Consider the following 21,833-nt stretch of genomic DNA (forward strand, 5'->3'; position numbering starts at 1 on the left):
TACTCGATAATAGTATTGAATCAATGAAAAGTTTTCCACGCATGGAAATTGTGCCAGATATGATAGGGGGACCCTATCACAGAAAATGCATTCTGAAGAAATTTAGGGTGAAACATGATACCTCAAAATGTCACAGAATTGGTGAATCTAGGTAAAGGGTCATTCTGTAGGTTTGAAATTTTAAAATTAAGCTGGGGGAATTTAAAAAAAAAAAGACCATAAACAGAAGAGCTTCCATTACTACCCGTGAGTTTTCCCAAGAACACTATCTTCTCCCCAAGCAAAGACCAGCTGTGGCATTAAGAAGTTACCACTCTACGGTGTGATCCTGGGTTGGGAGTGATGCTCCCGGCCCTGACATTGGTCTGACCCATCTCATCAGCTCTGGTTGCCGATTTAAGTATAAAACTCCATTAGTACAGAACATTGTGGACATAATGTATCCTAAGCCGCTTCTCTATATCCTCTCTAGCTTTTGTTTTCAATCTGGCTAATTTTCCCCATCCCGATAAAGAGAGAAGCCGTTAGCAGATCATTTAAATCCTACTATGTGCAAAGCATTGCATCACACATCATATTATTCTTACCCATAACAGGGAGCATTACCCTTACAGTGCAAAGACCACATGAGGCCATAGTCCTGTTCTCTCTGACACAAGGTAGCAGACTCGTGGCTTGGAGCACGGATTCCCCAGCCAGACAGCCTGGGCTCAGATTCTCTTCTACCACTTAACCTGCTGTGTGATCTTCGGCAAGTCACTTAACCTGTCTGTGCTCCATTTCCCAATCTGTAAAGCTGGGCCAGATCATAACTCACAGGGTTATCTCAAAGAGTACAGGAGCCACGATGTGTAAAACACTGGAAATGATTCCTGGTACATAGTAAGTGTTCAATTAGTGTTAGGTAGTATCACTGTGATCTCAAGTCTTTCTCTATTTTTCATAAAAAATATCAAGTAGACACCTTGTATGTAAGGCACCTAAGCATCTAACTTTACCTCATCAATATTCAGGATATCAATGTAATCAATAGTTTTGAATGCAGAGAACCTGATAACTGGCATGGAGAGGTGCCATCAGGGGCTATACGGGATGTGGCTGTCTGTGTTTCACTCTAGACCAGCTGCCCTGCCCCACCCAGGAACTGCTGTGAGGCCCATGCAGGTGCAGAGCCACCTGTCCCATGAATCTCTGGTTCCACGACCCTCTGGCCCCACATGCTCTGCGCTCACCCGTGGGCCACCCACCGCTGGGCATGGCATTGATAACGGAGGGTAAGGGATGGATAAAGATGTCCTCCTCAAGGGGACAGCGCCTCTCAGGTCTCTGGGGATCACCAAGGGTCCCGCAGGCACCTTGCACCAGGCTGTGCCACTAGGGGGCCAGTCCAGGCAGACAGACCCTGACCGGCAGTAATCACAATTCCCCACGACCCGGGAGTTCACTGCTAACACTGATGTCCTAGTAAGTGGTTTAGTCCCAGGCCTAAAGGGTCCTAAGTGACTTGAATGTCAAATAAGAAGGATGTCAGGAGGAAGGCCCTTTGCCGGGAACCAGCAAGGAGGAAGCCTCTTCCCTTACACCAGTGACCAGGCTGGTCATGTGCAGTGGCTACTGACGCACCTGACCAAGGAAAGCCCAGGTCCGAAGCCCTCAGGGAAACCCTCCGGGCCAGCGCAGGCTCGGCAAAAACGACTCGGTTTTAGTGTTCCACATGTACATTTATTCCTTTAAAGACCATTCACGTTCCAGCCCCATCATCCCCAAACGCACCCACCGCACAGGGCTGGTGCGGGGCTGGAATCAGGTTTTAAAGTGCCAGCAAGGAATACAATCATTGTCGTGTAAATTCATCAACACACTGGATCACAAGCCAAACCTTTCCACATGCCTAGAAAACCTTTAGTTTCTTCTATTTTTTTTTTAAATGTAGCTTTAGGTGTGACATCAGGCAAAAAAAAGTACAAGCCTAAGTTATAAATGGTACATTGCTGACAGCAGGAGTGCTAAACCAACCTGCCTCTTCACACGTAAAGCGCGAGTGCTGGAGAAAAGGAACCAGAGGTGACCTGAGTTTGCTTTGCAGGACTGAGCGGCGCGTGGTTCCTGTGCCGCTTGCTTTGGTAATCACGCCGTGGCAGTTCGGGGCAGTGGGCTGGCCGCAGGGTCTGTGCCGACTCGAGACCCGCTTCCCATCTGGGAGAGGTAAGTGGTCTGACCGCCAATGTCCACCGGCTGGAACTCCAAGTTTCCAAGGGCCATGAGATTATTTACTCAGAAAGCATCCGCATTTGGTGGCAGCAGTGCAAAGTAGTCTTTCCCTTCTGCTCAAGAAGAAAATTTGCCACTTTCTTCTACAGATGTGGCTTGAAGAACCAGTCAAAAATCTAGACAGGCTTCTAATTTGTGATTGGTTGCCAGTGACTGGCCAGGTAAGTAGCCATCACCAGGAATCAAGGGCTGATTTTGAACTTCAACTTAAGACTTGACTTAAATAAAGTACTCTGTCTACGTAGCTGGTTTTGAACAGAACAGTGAGATGGATACTTCCGTTAATGTTACATTACTTAAAGCTCCATTCCCTTCCTCCACAAAGACCACAGGACGCCCTTCTGCAAAGCGCACAGAAGCGCTGCCAGCTCATTAAAACCCTCACACACTCCTGCTTCCATACACACATCAGGTTAGCGTGCATGAGGAATCGCTTTTAAAATACCACTCTGAAAAAATTTCATCAAGACCAAAAAATAAAAGGGAAAGCCCTGGAGCTACTAAAGTGTGTCAAAAAGGTCAGGGAATCGGTATTCACAGATCAGCGTGTTTTGTATCCGGTGTATAACCGTAATTGACATTTCACCTCAATGACATTGACTTTAACATAAGTACCCTGCACCAATAAAAAACACACCTGGACACACAGCTTGGAAAAGAAACATTCACAGTATCAACTCAGCCCACTGTCTCACGGCGCTCCCCTGACGTCCTCTTCTCCTGCTGTCCCCTGCTTCATTCCGTGTCCCCCGTAACTTCCGAAAAGGCCATTATGGAGACAACGTGTGTGTATCCGGAGGATGGGCTCCTGGGTCATGGTCAAATGCACAGGGGTCTCACGTCTACCCCGCAGACACAAAGAAACGTGGATCTCCATGACAACATCCTCCACGCCCGTGTTAACTCACTTGCTCCGCACACAAGGGAGGGAGGAAGCCAAGGGGGCACTTGCCCAGAATCCGGGAGAGGTTTCCAGTCACGGAGAAGCTGAGAAAGCAGAGCTCTTGACAAAGACATCAAACAGGGAACAGGGTACTCCTGGGGTCAATCTGGAAGTGGCAATGGCTAAAAAGTTTTTGTTTTTTGTGGGTTTTTTTTTTCCAGGGGGGAGGGGAGAACAAGCAAAACTCAATGTAAAATTCTGATAAAATCACACCGAATAAATTGAGTCCATTTCAATTTCAAGATTAAACAAACACAAAACTGTACTAAAAAGTTCTGACCAGTGTCTTATTTTCAGACGATAATGTCCTCTTCAAATTAATCCTTGCGTGGTACATGTTTGCTTACCGTAAGAACAGAAATCCTTCAGGTAAAACAACACATGAAAGTGACCACTGTTCCAAAAGGACCAGTGATTACTGTAGTGTTCCAGTAGTGATTACTGCCCCGTGGGGACTAAATTGCTGTTAATGTGTTTTGTAATGCCAGGTGCTATTTTACAACGATTAAAATTGGAGTATAATCTACAAAAACAAAGAATGGCAAAAAAGAAGTCATTTTACACTTGCTTGGTAATTCCTGGGACACCTAAGAATTTTTAAATGTGCATTTTAAGATAAAATTCTTAATGCAGTCTTCTAATTTCTCCCTCCAAGTAAAAAAAAAAAAAAGTCTATAATTTTGGTTTTTATAAACGTTTTTGCTCGTCAATGGCTCTACTACCCCTGAAATGTGTGTTTCAGGATTAGCAAAAGTGCCTGAACGAAGGAGAGCCCCCAATTTCACATCCGTGACAGAAGTCAAGTTTTCATAACAGCCTTTGAAATCCTGCTGGGGGAAAATGAATCTCATTAAACCGTCAAAAGCGCCCACCCTAATGACAGACACTGTTTCACAAGTGCATCTCCTGAAAGCGGCACATGCGGGTGGGGGGGGGGGGGCGAGACAACTGTGGGGGAACCTCAGTGGCGTATTGACCAGTGGAAAGCGCTCTGACAGGCAGGCAGGGGTAGTCAAGTCGCACGCCGAGCGTATCGTTTTTTCCACTGGGAATCAAGACACCAAACGTGTGTCAAGCTCTGTTCAAAGTAGAATTCAGACGAGCTGCTGAAAGGAATTTGATGCCAGCTCGGGACACTTTTTATTAACCTTCCATTCCTGAGACATACAAGTTTCCTTTTTTGCCCTAAAAGTACTTTGTTTCAGCAAAACTGGCAGTATCTGGCAAACCAACCTCGGACTAAGGAAAATCCAGGTACGCACGTGTGGGTGCCACATCCTCTTAGCTGTCCCTTACGGCCCCTAAGTGCACCAGAGAGGCTTTCTACGTTCCTGTTTTGCAAGAGCCCAGCAGGGACAAGTCCTCGTGTTGACTGTTCCATGGGAACGGTGGGAGCTTTGGACACCGCGGAGAAAATGTAAAAACCATGTAAGAATTTACATACGTAGTTCCCACTTGCAAATAGGCTCCAAGTAAACTTAGAAAAGTGTTCAGCATAATATGCATAGGATATATTTAGTATTTGCATCCTGTTTCAAGTTCTATGGCTAAGAGCAAAGGCAAATGTCTTCCTGCGTCTGTCGTAGTGTCTCCGTCCCTAGCGTCATTCCTGTTCACGAACGTCTGCCCATGTCCCACCTCTGCACTCAGGGCCAGGGGCACCGTTCATCCTGAGCAGCCATACAGAAGAGGTGACCTGTGTATCCCATTCACAGTGACAGCACAGAGGGTTGTCTCCTCCTGGTGGCGTGGTCCAGGCATGGACCCAAAACAATACCCGTGAGAGCACGGAATGGGTGAAACCGAGGCCCCACACCGGCCCCATCCCCGCCTACTGTAGTGCGCTCCCTAGTTCGTCATGTAACTCTCCTTCTAATATTGAACTTCGGCTCTTAGATTTGAGCACAGCCCACGTGGTGGAGGCCTCCAGTCCACTCTGACGTCTGGTGGTAAACAGGTTTAGTCCGTGCTCTCTGGGGGAGTCTCCCATGGAGACTGCACTTTTTCCTCCCCTTTAAAAGACGGTACTGTCGGGAAAACGCAGCTAGACGAGATGGGCTCCTGACACCTCGCTGGCACGCCCCACTGCACACGGGCAGGTCATTGGCGGGTCCACGTCTCCAGCATTGCTGCGAAGGAGGCCGCCCCCCTCGGCCTACACGCCGGGGTCCCCGGGGGCACCGTTCATAGTGATCTTGCTTCGGTGCTTGGACAGCAGCTTCTTGTTGAGGATCCTGGTGAGCGTGACCCCCTTCCTCCGCGGCCCCTCCGGCTGCTGCAGGAACACCAGGTCGTTGTGGGACTGGCTCAGGCTGGGGTCCTTCTGCTGATGCCGCCGGCGGAAGAACAACTTCGCGCTTTTCCTTAAAATGCCTCCTGGAAGAGCAAAGCACAGGGGCTGGTCAGCGGGGTGGTGGACTCAGAGAGACACTGAGTGCCTAGGCCAAGTTGAAAAAGAAATGAGGAAACTTGGATGACCCTAAGAAGCAACAGCTTTACTCCTCCAGTGTGCCGCCGCTGTTTGTGCAAGGAAAAAGCACTGGAGTCTGGCTGGTGCGGAAGATGAAACAGCAATGAGACTATGAAAGCAGCAGCAGCGAGCTGGACTATCCCCTGGTATCCCTGCCAGGGCAGGTATTTAAATCACTGACTCTAGGCAAACCAGGTGGCGGCAGGCTGTCCTCGGCTTGGCCCCTTGGGTTCCCTCAGCCCTCCACCCCCGACTCCCCTTTATTAGGAGCGGTGTAGATGGCAGAGCAGTCCTAGGTAACCCCCAAAGGTTGGTCCCGCTACCAAAACCAAACAAAGGACCCTGAGAACAATGGTGTTCACTTCCCTGGAAAAGTTAAATATTTTACCGTATTTTGCTGTGTATAATGTGCACTTTTTTGCCCAAACTTTTTAGGAAAAAACAAGGATGCACATTACACATGGGTATAATAATTACATGCCATGGGTATGATAATGGGAATAATAATCCCGTGTATAATGTGCACAAAACCGTGGGTGTGCATTGTACATGGCAAAACACGGTGTTTTGGGGGGATTAAGATTTTTTTATAACTCCACATCAGGCTAATCTTGTGAGATATCTGTTACTTCACCGTTTTTTACCTACCAAAGCTCAATTTTGGATGGCTCGACCAATCTGTACATAAGGTCAGGGAGTGGAATATGGAATGAAAAACAAATTAGCAGCAGCACCAGTAATTTCAATTGCAAAGACTCCTTGAAGATCAAATGCAAGCTAACACAGCAACGGAGCTCATTCATCTACACTTTCACTTTCGTAGCTTAGCATCCTGGAACCAGGGTCCAGCACAGTCTGGTCCGGGAGCCTGTCCAGCCAGCCTGTGAAATTCATTATCACTTGCGTGTAGGTGTGAGGGACTTTGAAAGAACAGAGACCTGCAGATCACAGAGGGGGCTTTATAGTAAATTTGGCAATGCATTCTTTTCCTGATAGATTTGACAAATTCTTCAACGGCCTTGACCTACAAAAGTACCCACCGTATCTATTCAAACGGGTGGGGAGGGGAAGAGCATCTGATTTCTCTGCCCTGGCTCTGTCTGCAGACGCTGGATAATCAACTCTCACCCACGGGAAAGCAGCACGCCCGTGACTTCAAGAGGCCACTTACTGGACCTGACATTGAGGATGAACCCTGTGTCCCATGTGTTCTGCCTAGACTGACTAAGCAGCAGAACAGAGCGGCTTGAGAACGCCAAGAAGTGGACCAATTTAATCCGCTCGGAGCTGCTGAAAAGACTTTAAAACATGTTTTTTCCTCTCTGGGCCCAACCAGGTCGTCAATTCTGAAAACTCACTGGGCACTTTTTACCATGATCTCAAGTTGAGAGCCATGTGTGGGTTCAAGGACAGCTGGGAAGGCGATGGAGGAGGAGGGCGAGTATAGGGGTGCCAGTGGCTCTGCTCTGGTCCCCGGGCCTGAGGTGTGACATCTGTGGGCTGCGTCCTTCCTGCAGCCGTTCAAACCCCTAGGACAGGCAGTGTCATGGAAGGCCGGAGTGTGTTAGGATGCAGACCACCACCACCAACTGCACTTGACCTTGCAGTCTGGTCAGTGGGGTGCATGCAGTGGTGCCCACTGGTTAATTACCTGGCACATCAAATGCCTGGGTGCAGTGAGGGGGCTCCCAGCCTGACCAGGCAACCTCAGGCTGGGGTCTTCGAGCCATTCCTGATCTGTAGGCACCTGCTTTTGGTTAAGCTTGGCATTCCGGAAGGACATACGGTGTGGGGCTCTCTTATTACTCTCCTTCTGGGCTGCTGGGGTGGCACCTGAGCTGGAAGGGGAGGGGACCCACCCCTGAGAAGTGGCCACTGGGAATCTGTAAGGGCATGTCTGTAGGCAGTCACTGGGGAGGCCACTGGTGGGCCGATGGATGGCGACCGTCAGAGGCTGTCACGGGGCAGAGCCCTGCACCCTGCATGGACGCCAACCGGCTTTCTGGAACGAGGCAAATCTCTCGAGAGGCATGCTGGTGGTGTGGGTAGGAGAGGACATTTGAGGGAGGCCAACCCTTCTCCAGGGCCCACTGTTTAACTCATTAAGCAGGAAGAATAATGAGCATAGACAGAGGTGCTTCCATCATCACTTCTGAATATAAAAAGTGAGTCTGTGTAAGCTCAGTCACTACCTCCCAGTGACCTTAGGGGTAAACAGTGCTGGAGGGACTCGACGCTGCACAGTGGGCATGGACTCGAAGCACAGGCAGGCGAGCATGCACCCTTGTCAGCAGGGAAGCCACACTGAACAGAGCTTCCTGGACTAACGACCCTGTGTGGTCTGTTTTCTGTGTCGACTTGGCCCATGCACCCGGTGATTCACCCAAGCCTGATCTCGGTCTTGCTGTGAAGGCACTTGGTGGATGTGGTTAACATCCACACCAGGTGGCCCGAGCTAAAGGAGGCAACCCTCGATACTGTGGGTGGGCTTCATCCAATCAACTAGATGCCGAAAGAGCAAACGCCAAGGTTTCCTGGAGAAGTTCTGCCGCAAGCCTGCATCACCAGCCCCTGGCTGCACGTCAGCCCCCAGTCACGTGAGCCCGGTCCCCGAAATACGGAGCCAAATGGTTCTGGCTCTCAGAGAGCCCTGACTGGGGACCCAGACAATACCCAATGGTCTGGTGTGTCGCCCCTGACCTTGGGCCCACAGACTCTGCCACCTTCGCTGACAGGAAAGCCTGCATGAAGGGGAGCCAGGCTGTCTGGGCTCCGTAAGCCTGACCCTCATTCCAGCCTCCCTCCTGCACACCAGCAGGCAAGAAGCAAGGCTCACCCACAACCTCACAGATTCCTTGAGGCAAAACTGGGAGACAGCTTATGTGTCATATGAGGCAAATAACCAAAACTTAAATGGGGGACAGGAAGAAAAGAAAAAAAATCTTTCCCTGGTTTTAGCAAAGTTTAAAAAAAAAAATCACAAGAAAAGGCTGAAGAATAAACAATATATGAAAGAATTTGAAAATTCTTCTAAATTCAGCTTGAATAAATGTATCTCTTTGTTTCCACACAGCCTAACAGACATAAATAGCTCATTGAAGAATCTGCCCTGAAACCTGATGGGTAGGAAACAGGACAGAAGGCAACGTTACAAACTGTCGTCGGCCGCCCAAAGAGCGGCTTGGATTTCAGGCTGAGCCACAGACGGGCCGGTGCTAACAGGGACTAGTGGGGGACAATTAGAGATCGGTCTGTATGCATGTCACAGTGAGGTGGTTTTGTCCCATCAGCTAACAGAGACATGCCCTCCCTGGACCGGCCGAGAGGAAGCTGCTACACCCATCTCCCCCGGGGCCCTTTCCTGGAGGACCGTGGGAAGACTAGCGCCCTGGGGAGTAAAATTAGAAAGGGGCAGGGAAAAAAACAAGGGGCAGGGATTGATTCCTGCTACATTATATCATACATGCTTCCCTTATAGCAAGACCACAGTTAGTTTTTATAGAACAATATAGAAGACGAAAGTAACTTACTGTGTAGGGAATTAATTCTGGCTGGCATAGCGATCCTCTTAAGTAAAAGGAAATGAGCAGGAGATGAGGAGAGAAGGAAACCAGTACGCAAGCGCAAAATAAGAACGAAAGACAGTGAGTTTTGAAGCACATTAGACATACGCATGCCGTTACTGGGCAGGACACTCGGTAAGCCCCTGCTCACTCCCTGACACTTCCGTTCTGCTCTGCGGGAAGGCGCAGAGCTTAAACAGACCCTCTCAGCCTTTCCTAGGCGCACGCACGGTCTGGTCCGTAGCGCGAGGGTCATTCATGTTACTGTGCGACCACGTCAGTGTTTAGTTGAGCTAAAAACACGCCTAACTGCGGGGAGTCGATTTCCTGTATTGGCTGCAGCCTGTCGACAGGTACATTTGCTCACAGCAAAACTCCAGAATCCCACCTGGGCCGCCACTCTTGGAACCTGGCACAGAGCTGGCTCAGAGGGCTCTGACGCCAACACCGTAAGCTTGAGCTGCAGCCCGAGGCCGCACGCCACACCACTGCTCCCTGTGTCGCCAGTCCAAAACACTTGGGTGGGAAAGAGAAATGATTCGGCACCCAGACCACGTGACTGGCGAGGGCTCTGACACCACCTCATAGAAAGGCTGTGTGCAAATCGCTTGGGAAACACTGGAATGAAGAAGCCATTTTAAAACACCGCTGGATCTGTCCCCTTTAAAGCCTCGGGTCTGCAGCACCCCGGGCCTGACACCCTTGCAGCGGCCCCAAATGCCAGCCCTCGGTGGGGAGCAGTGGACTTGGAGCAAGGGCTAAAAGCGCCCCTACCACACCTGCCTGGCACCTCAGTCCCCAAAAGTGCCCTTCTGGAGGGGTGCCATCCACCTGGCTGGTGGCGGGGAAGGGGCGGGATGGCCACGCGCAGCAGGGATGGAAACCCAAGGGAAGGAAAAGCCGAGGGAAAGGAGGATGAATGCATAGCGGCCCCTGAATGGGTAAGGGGTCAGCAAGGCTTGGCCTTTCTGAGTGAACCAGGAAGGCGGGGTGGGAGGTTTGGGTTCCGTGAGGAGAAGTGGAAATGAAGGGAGGGAAGGGGCACCCTGCGCCTCCTGGTTTTCTACCTTGCTGGGCACCCACCCACCTGCCTGGGGTCCAGGTGAGCTCCCTGGGGCTGCCCTGGCCCTGGACAAAACCAGGCTAGAGAGGGGTATGCTATCCCATGGGCCGGCAGCCGGGCCGGCATCCAGGCCACCTCTTCCAAAACCTGGGCCCAGAGGTCACTGTGCAGGTCACAGCTCCCCAAGCTGCTCCAGGTCCTCAGACTTGGTCCATGGAATGACATGCCCTGGAATACAAGCAGGCAGATGGAGGCCCGTGGGCCCCTCACCATCACATGGCCTAGACACAGTGCCCAGGAGTGGTCCTCTCTCTCTCTTCTTCTGACTTTCAACTCCTTGCCTATCTGTCCCTGCTCTGCCCCAGCCAGGGGGTGGGTCACAAGGGAGAGACATGAAGCAGACGCGGATGGAGGTCGCTGAGAAGGGATGTAGGTTCCTAAGCTCAGCCCCATGGACATGGGGCCACGGGCTGCTGCTGGGGGCGCCCTGGGCACTGAGAGGTGTTAAATAGCACCCCTGACGCAGCAGCACTCCCACGCCCAGTTGTGGCCTTGGGAACTGTCTCCAGACACCGCTAGTGCCCCTGGGGCTCAGTCACCCTGTCTGAGAACCACTGGTCCAGGGCACCTAGAGCAGAGGAGCAGAGCAGCTGAGGCAGGACAGCTGACCAGGGTACTGATGGGGATTTCCTGACGTCTACAGGCTCAGCTAGTTACACCGTCTCTTCCAGCTTGGCTCAAGTCCCCAACGCTGTCTCCCTCGCTGGGCTCCCCTCCCCGCCCGGCAGGTGGGGTTTGGAGGGAGGAAGGCACGGCATCCCTGTTTACGGAGGAGGAAGCTGCGCCTCCATGAGTCCCGAAGTCTCACATGTGGAACCGACCCTGGCCCCGACGTGCCACCACCTCATTAAGTGAGGAAATCCGCAAATTTAAAGCTCTGCTTTAGAGAGGATGGAAAAGCAGGGGCTAGTCTAATGAAATGATTACCTCAGCACCACACACATCCTAAGCTAATGGGTTAACGCTCTGGGGAGCGTCTCTCCTCGCGGAGTGGTTTAGGTCCCTGCGGTGAGGGGTGGTTCGGTTTTACGTTGGAAGGGAGAGTCTGAGAGGCACTAGTGAGTGAGTACAGGTGCTCGTCTCCACCCTGCAGAACCCCGTCTCTGCCTGGCTTTGTTCTGGACAGTTCTGCTTTGGATGGGGGGCAGACAGAGGGGGGGCCGCCTCTGGGCATGAACACAAACTGTCCCCCAATGCGGAGAGATGACCCTGCCACCCACGCAGAAGGACTCTGAAGCACCCACCCTGCCCACAGTGGCTTCAGACCTTCGGCGCAGGGTTTGTGCCGGGTGGGGACGCTGAGCCGGGATGGACCGACCACACAGAAGGGGAAGGGGGCAGGTCAGGAGACGGGGAGTTTGGAAACTGGCACAGGAGCAAAGCCATCAGCTGGGAGGTGGGGGTGCGGGGGTGCAGGGGTCAGGTACCTTTATGCTTTTTGGGAGCACCCGGCTCCCAGGCACTCAGGGAGCTCTCCGACAGCCCGTCCCCATCAGGGTCCAGCGAGGCTTGGCCATCCCACGCCTCAGCCTGTGACTCCTTCTCCAAGTCCCAGGAGGGCAGCTCGCAACCCGGGGGCTCCAGGGCCAGTGGGGCCTGGGCCGGGGCTTCCTCCTCGGGTGGGGCAGTGGCCAAGGCCATCTCCGACTGGGACGAGGTGTCCCCCTCTTGGGTGCTGTCCATGGAGGCCGCGTAGTCCAGCATCAGGGCGGCATCACTGTCCTGAGATAGGGAGGTCTGTCCAGGGAGAGAGGAACAGTCGGCATGAGGGAAGAGGACAAAGATTCATGGGAAGAAGCCCCATCCAAACATCCGACTGATTTCAAAGTGTCAGAAGAGGCCCCGGCCCCCATGGAATGGTCGTTTAACACAGCAGCTGCACAGCAGGGGCTGAAGCTCAGCCAACACCAGAGCAGAGGCCCAGCCTCAGTTTGCAGTGTTGGGGGGATCGGGGGGTGGGCAGGGGCTGCCAAGGAGATAACATCCTTCCCCCAGCAGATGGGCCACCTAGGAGCCCTGTGGGAAGCCCTGGACAGACGTGAATTGGAAAAGTGAGCTCGTCCTCCTAAGTCTCAGAGACAACACAGGGTGACCCAGGACGTGACCTCAGAACCCCGGATTCAGTTCATCTCTGATTCTTTGTTTCTACAGCATCTTTATTTTTTCTGCAGTAGACACTCATCGGCACACGCCTTGTACCCCAAGAACTACACTTGTGTGTAAAACCTGTGTAGGTGCTAAACCCCCCAGTGGGGCTGGCAGGCAGGAAAGTGGCTTGTTGGAGGATGGGAAGTGACTATGGGGGGTACACTGGGGAGGGGGGCTCCGTTGAGGCTGGTCTGTGGTTCTTGACCTTCGAGCAGCTACACAGGGGTGTCTGTTTAGTGACAATGGGCAGCTGCTCTTCTGACTCGAGTGCCACCTTGCAGAAGTGCCCCCTGACTCAAGGCTGGACAACCAGGAGCACCAGGAGAAATAATAACTACATTGAATGTTAAGATCCATGAGTTCCTAATGATTCTGAAATAAGTCCTTCGAGGAGATGGTCACAAGTCTCATGCTTATTTTATTCACATGCATTCAGAACTTTAAAAAAAAACCCAAAATACAACCCTTGGGTCAGGGAGCTTCCAGAGATGCCATCGCCGCCTGCTGGCTGTTGCTGGAAGTGCATGCAGGAAACCCAGAGAGGCGTGACCTGGCCCTTGGGTGATGCTTGTCTGTGCGGGTTGGGACTTGAGCACTGGCCACCCACGCCCTAGTTTAATGGCAACCCCGGTGATTCACCTCTGGCACCTCCCGTGACCCACTCTGGCCTTTCTCCTGGTAGCTGAGAGGTCGATTTTTCAGCCTGCCCTACACTCCTGTCCCACCCTCTGGGGGGCCTCAAAGATTCAATTCGCCCTCAAGGTCCAACAATTCTTCCTCCCCCATCATCAAATCTCCCAGCTGTCCCTCCATTGCCCACACTCTCCTCCTTCGTTCTGGAATGTCCGGAAAGAGTAAGGGACTGCCACGTGGCCCCTCGCCCCAAGGGACGGGCCTCACACCCACCGTCGGCTCTGCACAAACGTAGCCGAGCAGAAGGAAGGGGATCGGGACTTGTTCAAAAACAAGCTTGTTTCTCTCGGACTGCAGAAGGCATGAGACATTCATTGCAACGAAGGTAAAGTGGTTTGGAAATGTGTAATGTGGAAAGGGAGAGTCCCCCATAATCGGGTGGGGATCCAGGTGGAGATTCCATCCCCAAGGGGAGTCTTACAACCTGTCTGCCTTTCTCTTTCAGTAACTTTTCTTCCAATGATTCGCCAACCCCTGGCCAACCACAGCGCCCCCGGTTAGAAACGGTTACGTTTCCTTCATAAACAGGATAAGCTGCGTGAATGAAATGCCACGAATCGCCCCCTGGCTGGGTGAGGGGCGTGCCCTGACTTTTGCACACAGAACTTTCTGGACGTCGATGGAGAGCTCGGGCCAACTCCTGCAAGGGGAGGGCCAGCAGGAGAGGACAGACATAGGTACAGCACAGATGGACGCACCTTGGAGATCCCTGATATGATGATGGTGCTCTTCTTCCTCGGCGAGTTCAGCTTCAGCTTCGAAGACTCACGCAGCTGTCGGATGGCGACCTCGGCCACTGGGTCCGAGCCATTCAGCACCAGCAGTTCTGCGGGGGGAGGGCAGCGTTGACACCTTAGCAAAAATTGAACTCTGTTTGCGGACCCTCAGTGTACAGCTGATGCCCTGTGTGTGTGAGTTTTTCCTTGATGGGGGAGATGACAATGTCAGCTGGTAAACAAACCTTTGGGAGTATTTTGATCTTTGAGGGGCAGTACCATCCCCTCCTCCTCCCTGGCGAGACTGGGGAAGCACACACTAGTGTTCAGGCTATGAAGGTCCCGGGCACACAAGCAGCTCCTTCCCACGGTGACTGCCACCCACGGTCAACATCTGGGGACACTCAACCTATACGAGGCCAAGCCATGAGCTCTGTGCACATTATTTCAATTGTCCCCCAAACCTGGAAATAGGTAGTTTCTAAATCCTCACTTGAGAAATGGGACATTGTCAGGCAGCCAGGCGGCAGCAAAGCGGAGAGGCCCAGCCAGGTGTCTCGGGCACAGGGCTGATGCCGAGAACTCACACTGTGCTGCTTGAGTGAAATTAAAATGACAAAATGTTCCTGCAGACGACAGATGCTGCCTTTCCAAAGGGTGCGGTGACCAGATGAACACAGCCCAAAACTGCCTGGCCACCACCCTCGGTGGGAAGAGAGAAGGGTCACGAGAAGGGGTGTGGGGAGGGCGCTTTAGGAAAGAGCTGTGCCTCGAGTCCCAGGGACACCGAGGGGCAGGTGTGGGAATGCCACCTCTGCACGCCAAGCCCAGTGGTTCCATGCTGTCCTCGGAAGGCCCTGACAAGGTGGCAGGTGGACCCGAGAAAGCGGCTGCAGCCCTGGCTTCTCAGTGTGGGAACTGACGCTGGGGGCTGGCTCCACTGCACAGGAACACGATGAGGGACCCACGGCAGAAACGCCAGCCCCAGACTCTGCCCAGGGGAAGGGACCCCACAGTATGGGGCGGTGGGGTGCACTGCCATGGGCAGAAGCTGAGAGACAGCCCTCGGGACTTTGCCTGTGTCCAGGAGGCTGTGGCTTGGGGGAATCCTGCGGGGCTGTATCCCAAGAATCGTGAACATTGCCACAGGGGTGGGGACCATTTTCAACTCTCATCAGGCTGAGGGGCCACAGAACCACCCTAAGACAACACCTGTCAAGTAAGAACCCCTGCCGCCCCCGGCCCTGCCAGCTCCTCCTTGCCCCATCCTTGACCTTGGCAAGATCAGAAACAGACTCAGTGAACCGGGGCAGAGCCAGAATAAAGCTGCCCACATGCCCCTCCTCTGACCACAGGTCCCACAAGCGGGGGGCAGAGGGTGGGGTGGGGGGGGATTTAATCCCCACATTTAGATTGTGATGTGATTTAAAGAGACAGGAACACATCTCTTCAAAGACATTTATTACCTGAAAGTGACCATAATCGTGGGAATTTGGAACCCAGAGTTCCGGGGGGAAACCCACTCGACTCCACAGGATTCGTGGGACCACGGAGACAAAGACGAAGGTGGCTTTACGATTGTGTCCCCTGAGTCCTGCTTACTGTACGAGACTCATGAACCGGTATGTCGAGCCACGGAAAGAAAACAACGCTCAGGAGTTTCACACAGTGAGGTGGAAGCTGGTTTTGTGCCCACTTTGTTACAGTGCCCCCTCAGCCACAGCAGGGTGCCAACGCCGTTCCTGGTGCCCAGCCAACTTCTACTTCCCTCGTCTCCTTCCAGGTTTTTCCTTGTTACTGAGAAAAACTTCCCAGGCTCTCAAAGGCAAGGCTCGCCCCTCCCCAGGTGAGCGGCCCCGAGGAGAGTGCGGCGGGCGGGCGCGTGGCGGCTGTCCCCTTACCTGTGTCTGAAGAGGACAGGGTCTTGCTGACGGGAGCACCGTGGCAGGGGACGGCTTGGACGGAGATGTCCTTCTCGATCACCCTCACCTTGACGGGCGTCCTCAGGGGAGACTCTGCCAGGGACAAGTCCTGATTACAACGGCCCCCCACGCTGTCTGAATCCAGGTAGGGGAAGCGAGCTCACGCCTGACTTCAGCTCCTTCTCATGTCGTTGGGAAAGGCATGGGCCGAACCCCAAGAGTTTTTAACAATCTCTCTTATTCTTTTGTTTTTGGTAGGGGAGTGCCAAAAAGGAAGCTCAAGTTTAAATAAAATTTCAGAAGTGTTTTCATTAAGGGAGAATTTCATGTTACGTTTTGCATTCAAGAACTGTGTCAAGCAATCTATTCTGGAACGATAATGCTTTTGTATGGTCAGATAGGCAGTATACATTTAAAAATAATAAGAATCAGCCCTGGCTGGTGTGGCTCAGTGGACTGAGCGCTGGCCTGCAAACCAAAAGGTCACTGGTTCGATTCCCAGTCAGGGCACATGCCTGGGTTGTGGGCCAGGTCCCCAGTAGGGCGTGCATGAGAGCCAACCACACACTGATGTTTCTCTCCCTCTCTTTCTCCTACCCTTCCCCTCTCTAAAAGTAAATAAATAAAATCTTTAAAAAATTTTTAATATAAATAAAGAAATCACACACGCATGCAGACATGTGGCCAAGGCGCTGGCTGTGGGGACAGGCACAGAAGTCGGCCGCGTGTGAAAGGACGGCACATCAAGCCTTCTGGTGTGTGACTTGTACCGTAAGACACTCGCACTGACCACTACATCCCATGTTTCAAGAGCTGTCCCCACGTAAATGTGATGGAGTTCCTATTTAACCAGCTGTTTCATCCCATTATCTCAATTGTAGCTTCAGAACATAGTACAGGGTTGACACTCGCTTCAGCTTGTCATTGACGTGACAAAATAGGAAGCTGATTTTCTTTAAAAAAAAAAAGCTACACGAACGTCTTGCTGAGCACCACGCTCCCCGGGCCACGAGCCGACCTCAGCAGCAACGCGGCAGCCCGGGGCAGACATGCGCAGGAAGCGGGGCCTGAGGGCTGTCACAGGGACACAGTTTTGTCCTCTCACCAGAGCTCAGCGGGGACGCCCTCCCCGTGTCAAAGCGAGGCTTGGTCTTCACGGCAGTGACGGTCGTGACCACAGTCCCACAAGGCATCACCGTGCGGTCTTTTTCTATCTTGGCAGCAGGCACAGGCGGGGGAGTCTGCCAGGACTTCGCTTCGGTGGGCTCCACGTAACAGAACTGCGGGGAAGGCGGGCCGTGTGTCGGTGGGCAGTGTGAGGGCTGCCCCTGACCTCCTCAGTGAGCTGCGGTTAGTGGTAAAACGAGCCCCGGGCTCCCTGGAACCGACAAAGGATGAAGAGACCCACCACGCTCAAACCCAGCCGCGCAACACATGTGATGGGGACACAAACTGAAGGGACAGATGAAATAACAGCCCTTAGTGGGTTAGGCCCACGGGGCGCAGCCTCAGGAGGTTATTTCACATGGCAGACAACTTGACCAGGTCATAAGCAGCAAGGGTCATGGTCAAGTCTAGAAATGCACAGCTCTTCTCAGATGAGCTTCTTATTTCCCGCTCGAGCCACAGCAAGACTGATGGACGCAAATGAAGATGCTCCTCATCTGAAGTGGGAACGGGGCCACCTACCTCTGCGGTGACCGAACCCAGCACTGAACCGCCCGCCGAGGGCCCGCTGGTCAGTGTAAAGCTCTGTGGCCCGGAAGGCTGCTTCTTAAACAAATCCAAAGGGACAGCTGTCGTCGCCAGCAGGGCTGAAAAGGCAGGACACAAGCAGTGAGTGCTGTGGAGGTTTCCACGAGAGCAAAACGGTCGGTGTGAGCCGCCGCGACCAGACCGACTCCTGCTTTGTCCTGTTCAGCTGAAAACATCTGACAAAGGTCCAGGGCAACAGGACAAAGGAGGAGAGGTGTGGTGATTCCGGGCAATGGCTGAACCTGTGCCGGAGTGGAAGACAGCGCTGTGAGTGCCAGCAGTGGGTCCCACGACAAAAACCGGGGACACTGGATTAGGGACCTGGATCGGCATCGACTCAGAGAACTGATCTGAGCGCACCATGGACTCGTGAGAACATCCCATCCGTGAGAAACACACACTGAAGAATTTAGGGCTGAAAGGACCGCGATGCGGCAGAGACGTCCTCTCCAATGGTCCCCACGTTTACCCAAATGTGCGTGCGCGTGTGTGTTAACAGAGAGACCACGTGCGCAAGCGAGGGTGACCGAGTGTGAGCACAAATAATAAAGGAAACGGAGCAAATGTTAAAACGTGTGTCTGAGTAAGGCTGCATGTTTGTTCTTTGTTCTGCATGTTTGTTTAAGTTTGGAATTTCACAGTCCCCACCCAGCTGGGCTGGGATGACATTCCAACGGAGCCAACAGGAGGCGGGGTGGGAAAACGCGGAGTCACTGTCCCCCGGCAAACAGTGGCCCCATCAAACTGGGAGTCACTGTCCCCCAGCAAACAGCGGCCCCTCAAACTGGGAGTCACTGTCCCCAGGCAAACAGCGGCCCCGTCTTATCTGGGAGCAGCCCAGCCCGGTTATCTCAAGACTACAGGCCAAGGGGGCTACCTCAGAATTCTTGAGAAGCAGCAGAGGCCTGAATGGCTTTTTCCTGCATGTTTGCACTGTTAGGAGATAAGCAAATGGCTTGGGTGCACCTTGGGGTAAGCCAGGTAAGGCCCCCCAACTTCTTGATTTTGGTTTGTTTAATGGGGATTTCAAAAAATCTAATAAATGTCAAAACTAGTGATCTGTACACAGGCACATGTCCTTCATACAGGTTTACATTCACTTTAGAATTTTTTTTTTACCTCTAATTGCTGCTTTCTTGTATCTAAAGCAGGTGCTCCACTTGAACTCCTGTGGCTTATTTTACAAGAAAAGCCAGGTGAGAGGGGCAGAAAGTAGACGGTGGCGCCAGCAGCGGGGGGAGGGGAGCTGGAGGGTGACAGGGACAGGGTTTCTGTCTGGGAGGGTGGACAACTTCTGGCGACGGAGGGCGGCGATGACCGCACCACCGCACCACTGTGCTCACGGCCGCTGACCTATACTAATTAACCATGGTTGAGAGGATACATTTTGTTACATGTATTTCATCACAATGAAAGTTTTCTTAAAGAGGTCTATTGAGGCTAAAAGGGTTGAGAACTGATGCTCTGAGCCAAGAACTGTGAAATAAAAAATTTTGGTTATTTGTTAAAAAAACAAACAAGCCAAAATAAAAAAACTAAACCAGTTGAATATACCGTATTTTGCCATGTATAAGGCACATGTTTTCGCCCAAATTTCTGAGGGAAAAATAAGGGTATGCAGTATACATAGATAATAGTAAAATGTAGGTACGCGTTATATGCAGCAAAATATGGTACTCTTTCCCAAAACGTACAACTGAAATGGACTTTCAACTAAACATTCCCTTGGGAAGCCCCAGATGGTTTGGGGGAGGGGCGGGCCTCCTCTGGGTCTCCCGCCCTCCCTGGGTTCCCACGGCCCTTGCCGGGCGCTGGATGACCCTCCCAGAGAGCAGGGTCTCCGCCTCCATCTACCTGTTCACCACCCACCTTCTGAGGACGGCCCATCCTCTGAAATCTGCAGGTACAGCTCCTTCGACTTGGCGTTCAACTCACTGTGCAAAGGGAAAACAGCTGTGAGTCCTTCAAATGCTTTCTTATTTTTTTGAAATAGTATTTTCTCAGTCATCATCAATATTTTAAAACCTGTGTGACGTATAGCCAAAACTATAAAGATTATCAGCAACCTCACTATCCAGAAACAGTTACTGTTAATAGGTGTCTAGTATCCCACTATTTGCCCTTAAGAGATTTCACTTAGCCAATCACCAACCAACCCTTAGGAAGGGGTGAGTTGTTCTACTTTTTCATCATCGTCAACCAGCTGAGCGAAACCATCTCCTACACGCATCTTCACGCACCTGCGTGATCACTTCCTTAGGAAAACGGTAATTGTCAAATGGTATGTGCCTTTGAAATTTTATTTTGCACACACTGATGACCTCCCAAGTAGTTATTCCGATTTACACTTCCACCGGCCATTCTCCCTGTCTTATTCTTCACCCACCTGAAAGGTGCAAAACAGTCTCTTCTGTGTAAGTTTGCCTTACTTTCACTGGTTCTGAGATTAAACATATTTTCTATCTATCTCCAGTTCTTGCTTTTTTATTTCTAGTTTGAAAATTTTGCCCAATTTTCTAAGAGAGCGTTATATTTTTGTTAATGCTTTATAAATCTCTTTATATTCTCCGTGGAATATTTTCTATGTTTGTACTTGTCTATTGTTCAAGCATCAGAATGTGATTTTTATATTTTTATATTTTATATAAGTTTATATAAAATATAATTATATAAATATTTATATAAATTTGTTTAATATTTAAAATATTTTAAACATATATTTTTAAATATATAAAAATTTATATATTTTACTTTTTCACTTTAGTGAAATATTGTTTACGTTAGTTTTTATATTATTATTTCTACCCTATGTCCGTTACTACTTCTAATGGTGTTAATTGTTTCTCCCGAGTAGTCTAGACATGCAGTACCAGCTCCAGGAAACGACCCGCTTTGCCGCCTCCTCGCCTGTGGTTGGAGAGAGTTTATCTTATGTAACTGCACTAACCAGAGCTTCTGGAACAACCAGTGGGCATCTTTCTCTTGACTTCAGTGGGACTGTTTCTGGTATTTATCACTTTCAGTGACTTCTTAAAAATCTCTTTAAAGACATGTCCATATATCTTGTTCTAATTAAGATTTTTAACATTAGAAATGGACATTAAATGTCACTGAATATCTTTTGGCCATAGAGCTGTCTTCAAAAAGGAATCTATGTTGGGGGGCGGGGCGCGGGGAGAACGGGGACATCTGTAATAGTGCCAACAATAAAAATAGAGTAAAAAAAAGAAAAGAAATCTATGTTTGACTTAAAGCTACCTTGGATGCTTAATACACGTTTTTTATATTTAAAAAAAAAACCACTTTTTTTGGTGCTACAAAATGATCACAGGAGTTGGCAGTCTTGAGTAGGTGTCACCATGGAAACCCAGGCCCATGGCAACCGAGCAGCACGCACAAGGTGAACTCTTCTTCCCAAGTGAGGTCAGCAGAGTTTTTCGGGAGGGCGCTGGAGAACTTCTGCACAGGATCGTCCAGCTGGGCTGCACAGCGGAGGTCACCCTTGCCTGTAACCAAGCAGAGGGGCATCGCGTTGCCTGTTACTTTGGTTTGTGAATTGCTCTGAGACACTTCTGCACATAAAAGAAAGGCTAAAGAAAATGCCTAAGGTCTTGGTTCACCCACACTTCTGCGGGGCCGTTTTATCTTTCATTTGCCATTTACAAGCTCTCAAGGCACCCCACTTCATTTGGGGTTAAAGGTTTTCCACCCCCACTTCATAGGCACAGCCCCGGACTGACCCCAAGTGCCTGCTCACCCCTCGTTTCTGGCTGCAGGCACAGTTTTACAGTGAGGGGCCCTTCCTGGGGGCGACCTGACTATGGCAGAGACGTGGCCCCCACTTTTGGACAAGACTCACCGCTCTCCAAAGGCAGGGTACCTGGGATGACTCACACAGAACCCACTGCCCTGCATACAACATACAACAGGTGTGTTCTTCACACCTGACTCTGCTCACTTCAAACCTTTCCTGGGGTGTTGTTCCAGGTAATGAGACAGTCCACGCTCGGGCAGCTGATTCTGCTTCCAGGCAAGGCCTGCCCATCCTCACATGGCCGTAAATACAATGTGTGGTCGACAGTCACTGGAATCCCTTGATCCTTTACCATGCGCCTGGTGGCATTAGGTGTTTCACACACAGCACCTTACTCATTAGTCTTCACAGTCAGCTTCCAAAGGAGACGCGGACCCTGACAGGGACCCCAGCCCTGGCCAACCAACTCCCAGGA

The 21,833-nt window shown here is 51.4% G+C and overlaps 1 protein-coding gene across 1 annotated transcript in view; it reads right to left on the reverse strand.

Moving 5' to 3' along the window:
* Positions 1-1,700: 1,700 nt before the first annotated feature.
* The window catches only part of C2CD2 (C2 calcium dependent domain containing 2), a 48,910-nt gene continuing 28,777 nt past the window's right edge, over positions 1,701-21,833 (reverse strand). The window contains exons 7-14 of the mRNA XM_053917367.1: positions 21,002-21,110; positions 19,474-19,538; positions 17,539-17,663; positions 16,955-17,129; positions 15,829-15,942; positions 13,910-14,037; positions 11,798-12,107; positions 1,701-5,590 (exon numbers count right to left, since the gene is read on the reverse strand). Coding sequence (XP_053773342.1) covers positions 5,370-5,590; positions 11,798-12,107; positions 13,910-14,037; positions 15,829-15,942; positions 16,955-17,129; positions 17,539-17,663; positions 19,474-19,538; positions 21,002-21,110 — 1,247 coding nt within the window. The 3' untranslated portion in view covers positions 1,701-5,369. The remainder of the gene's footprint in view (positions 5,591-11,797; positions 12,108-13,909; positions 14,038-15,828; positions 15,943-16,954; positions 17,130-17,538; positions 17,664-19,473; positions 19,539-21,001; positions 21,111-21,833) is intronic.

This window comes from Desmodus rotundus, chromosome 2 (assembly GCF_022682495.2).
Source record: "Desmodus rotundus isolate HL8 chromosome 2, HLdesRot8A.1, whole genome shotgun sequence".
Classification (NCBI taxonomy): Eukaryota; Metazoa; Chordata; class Mammalia; order Chiroptera; family Phyllostomidae; genus Desmodus; species Desmodus rotundus.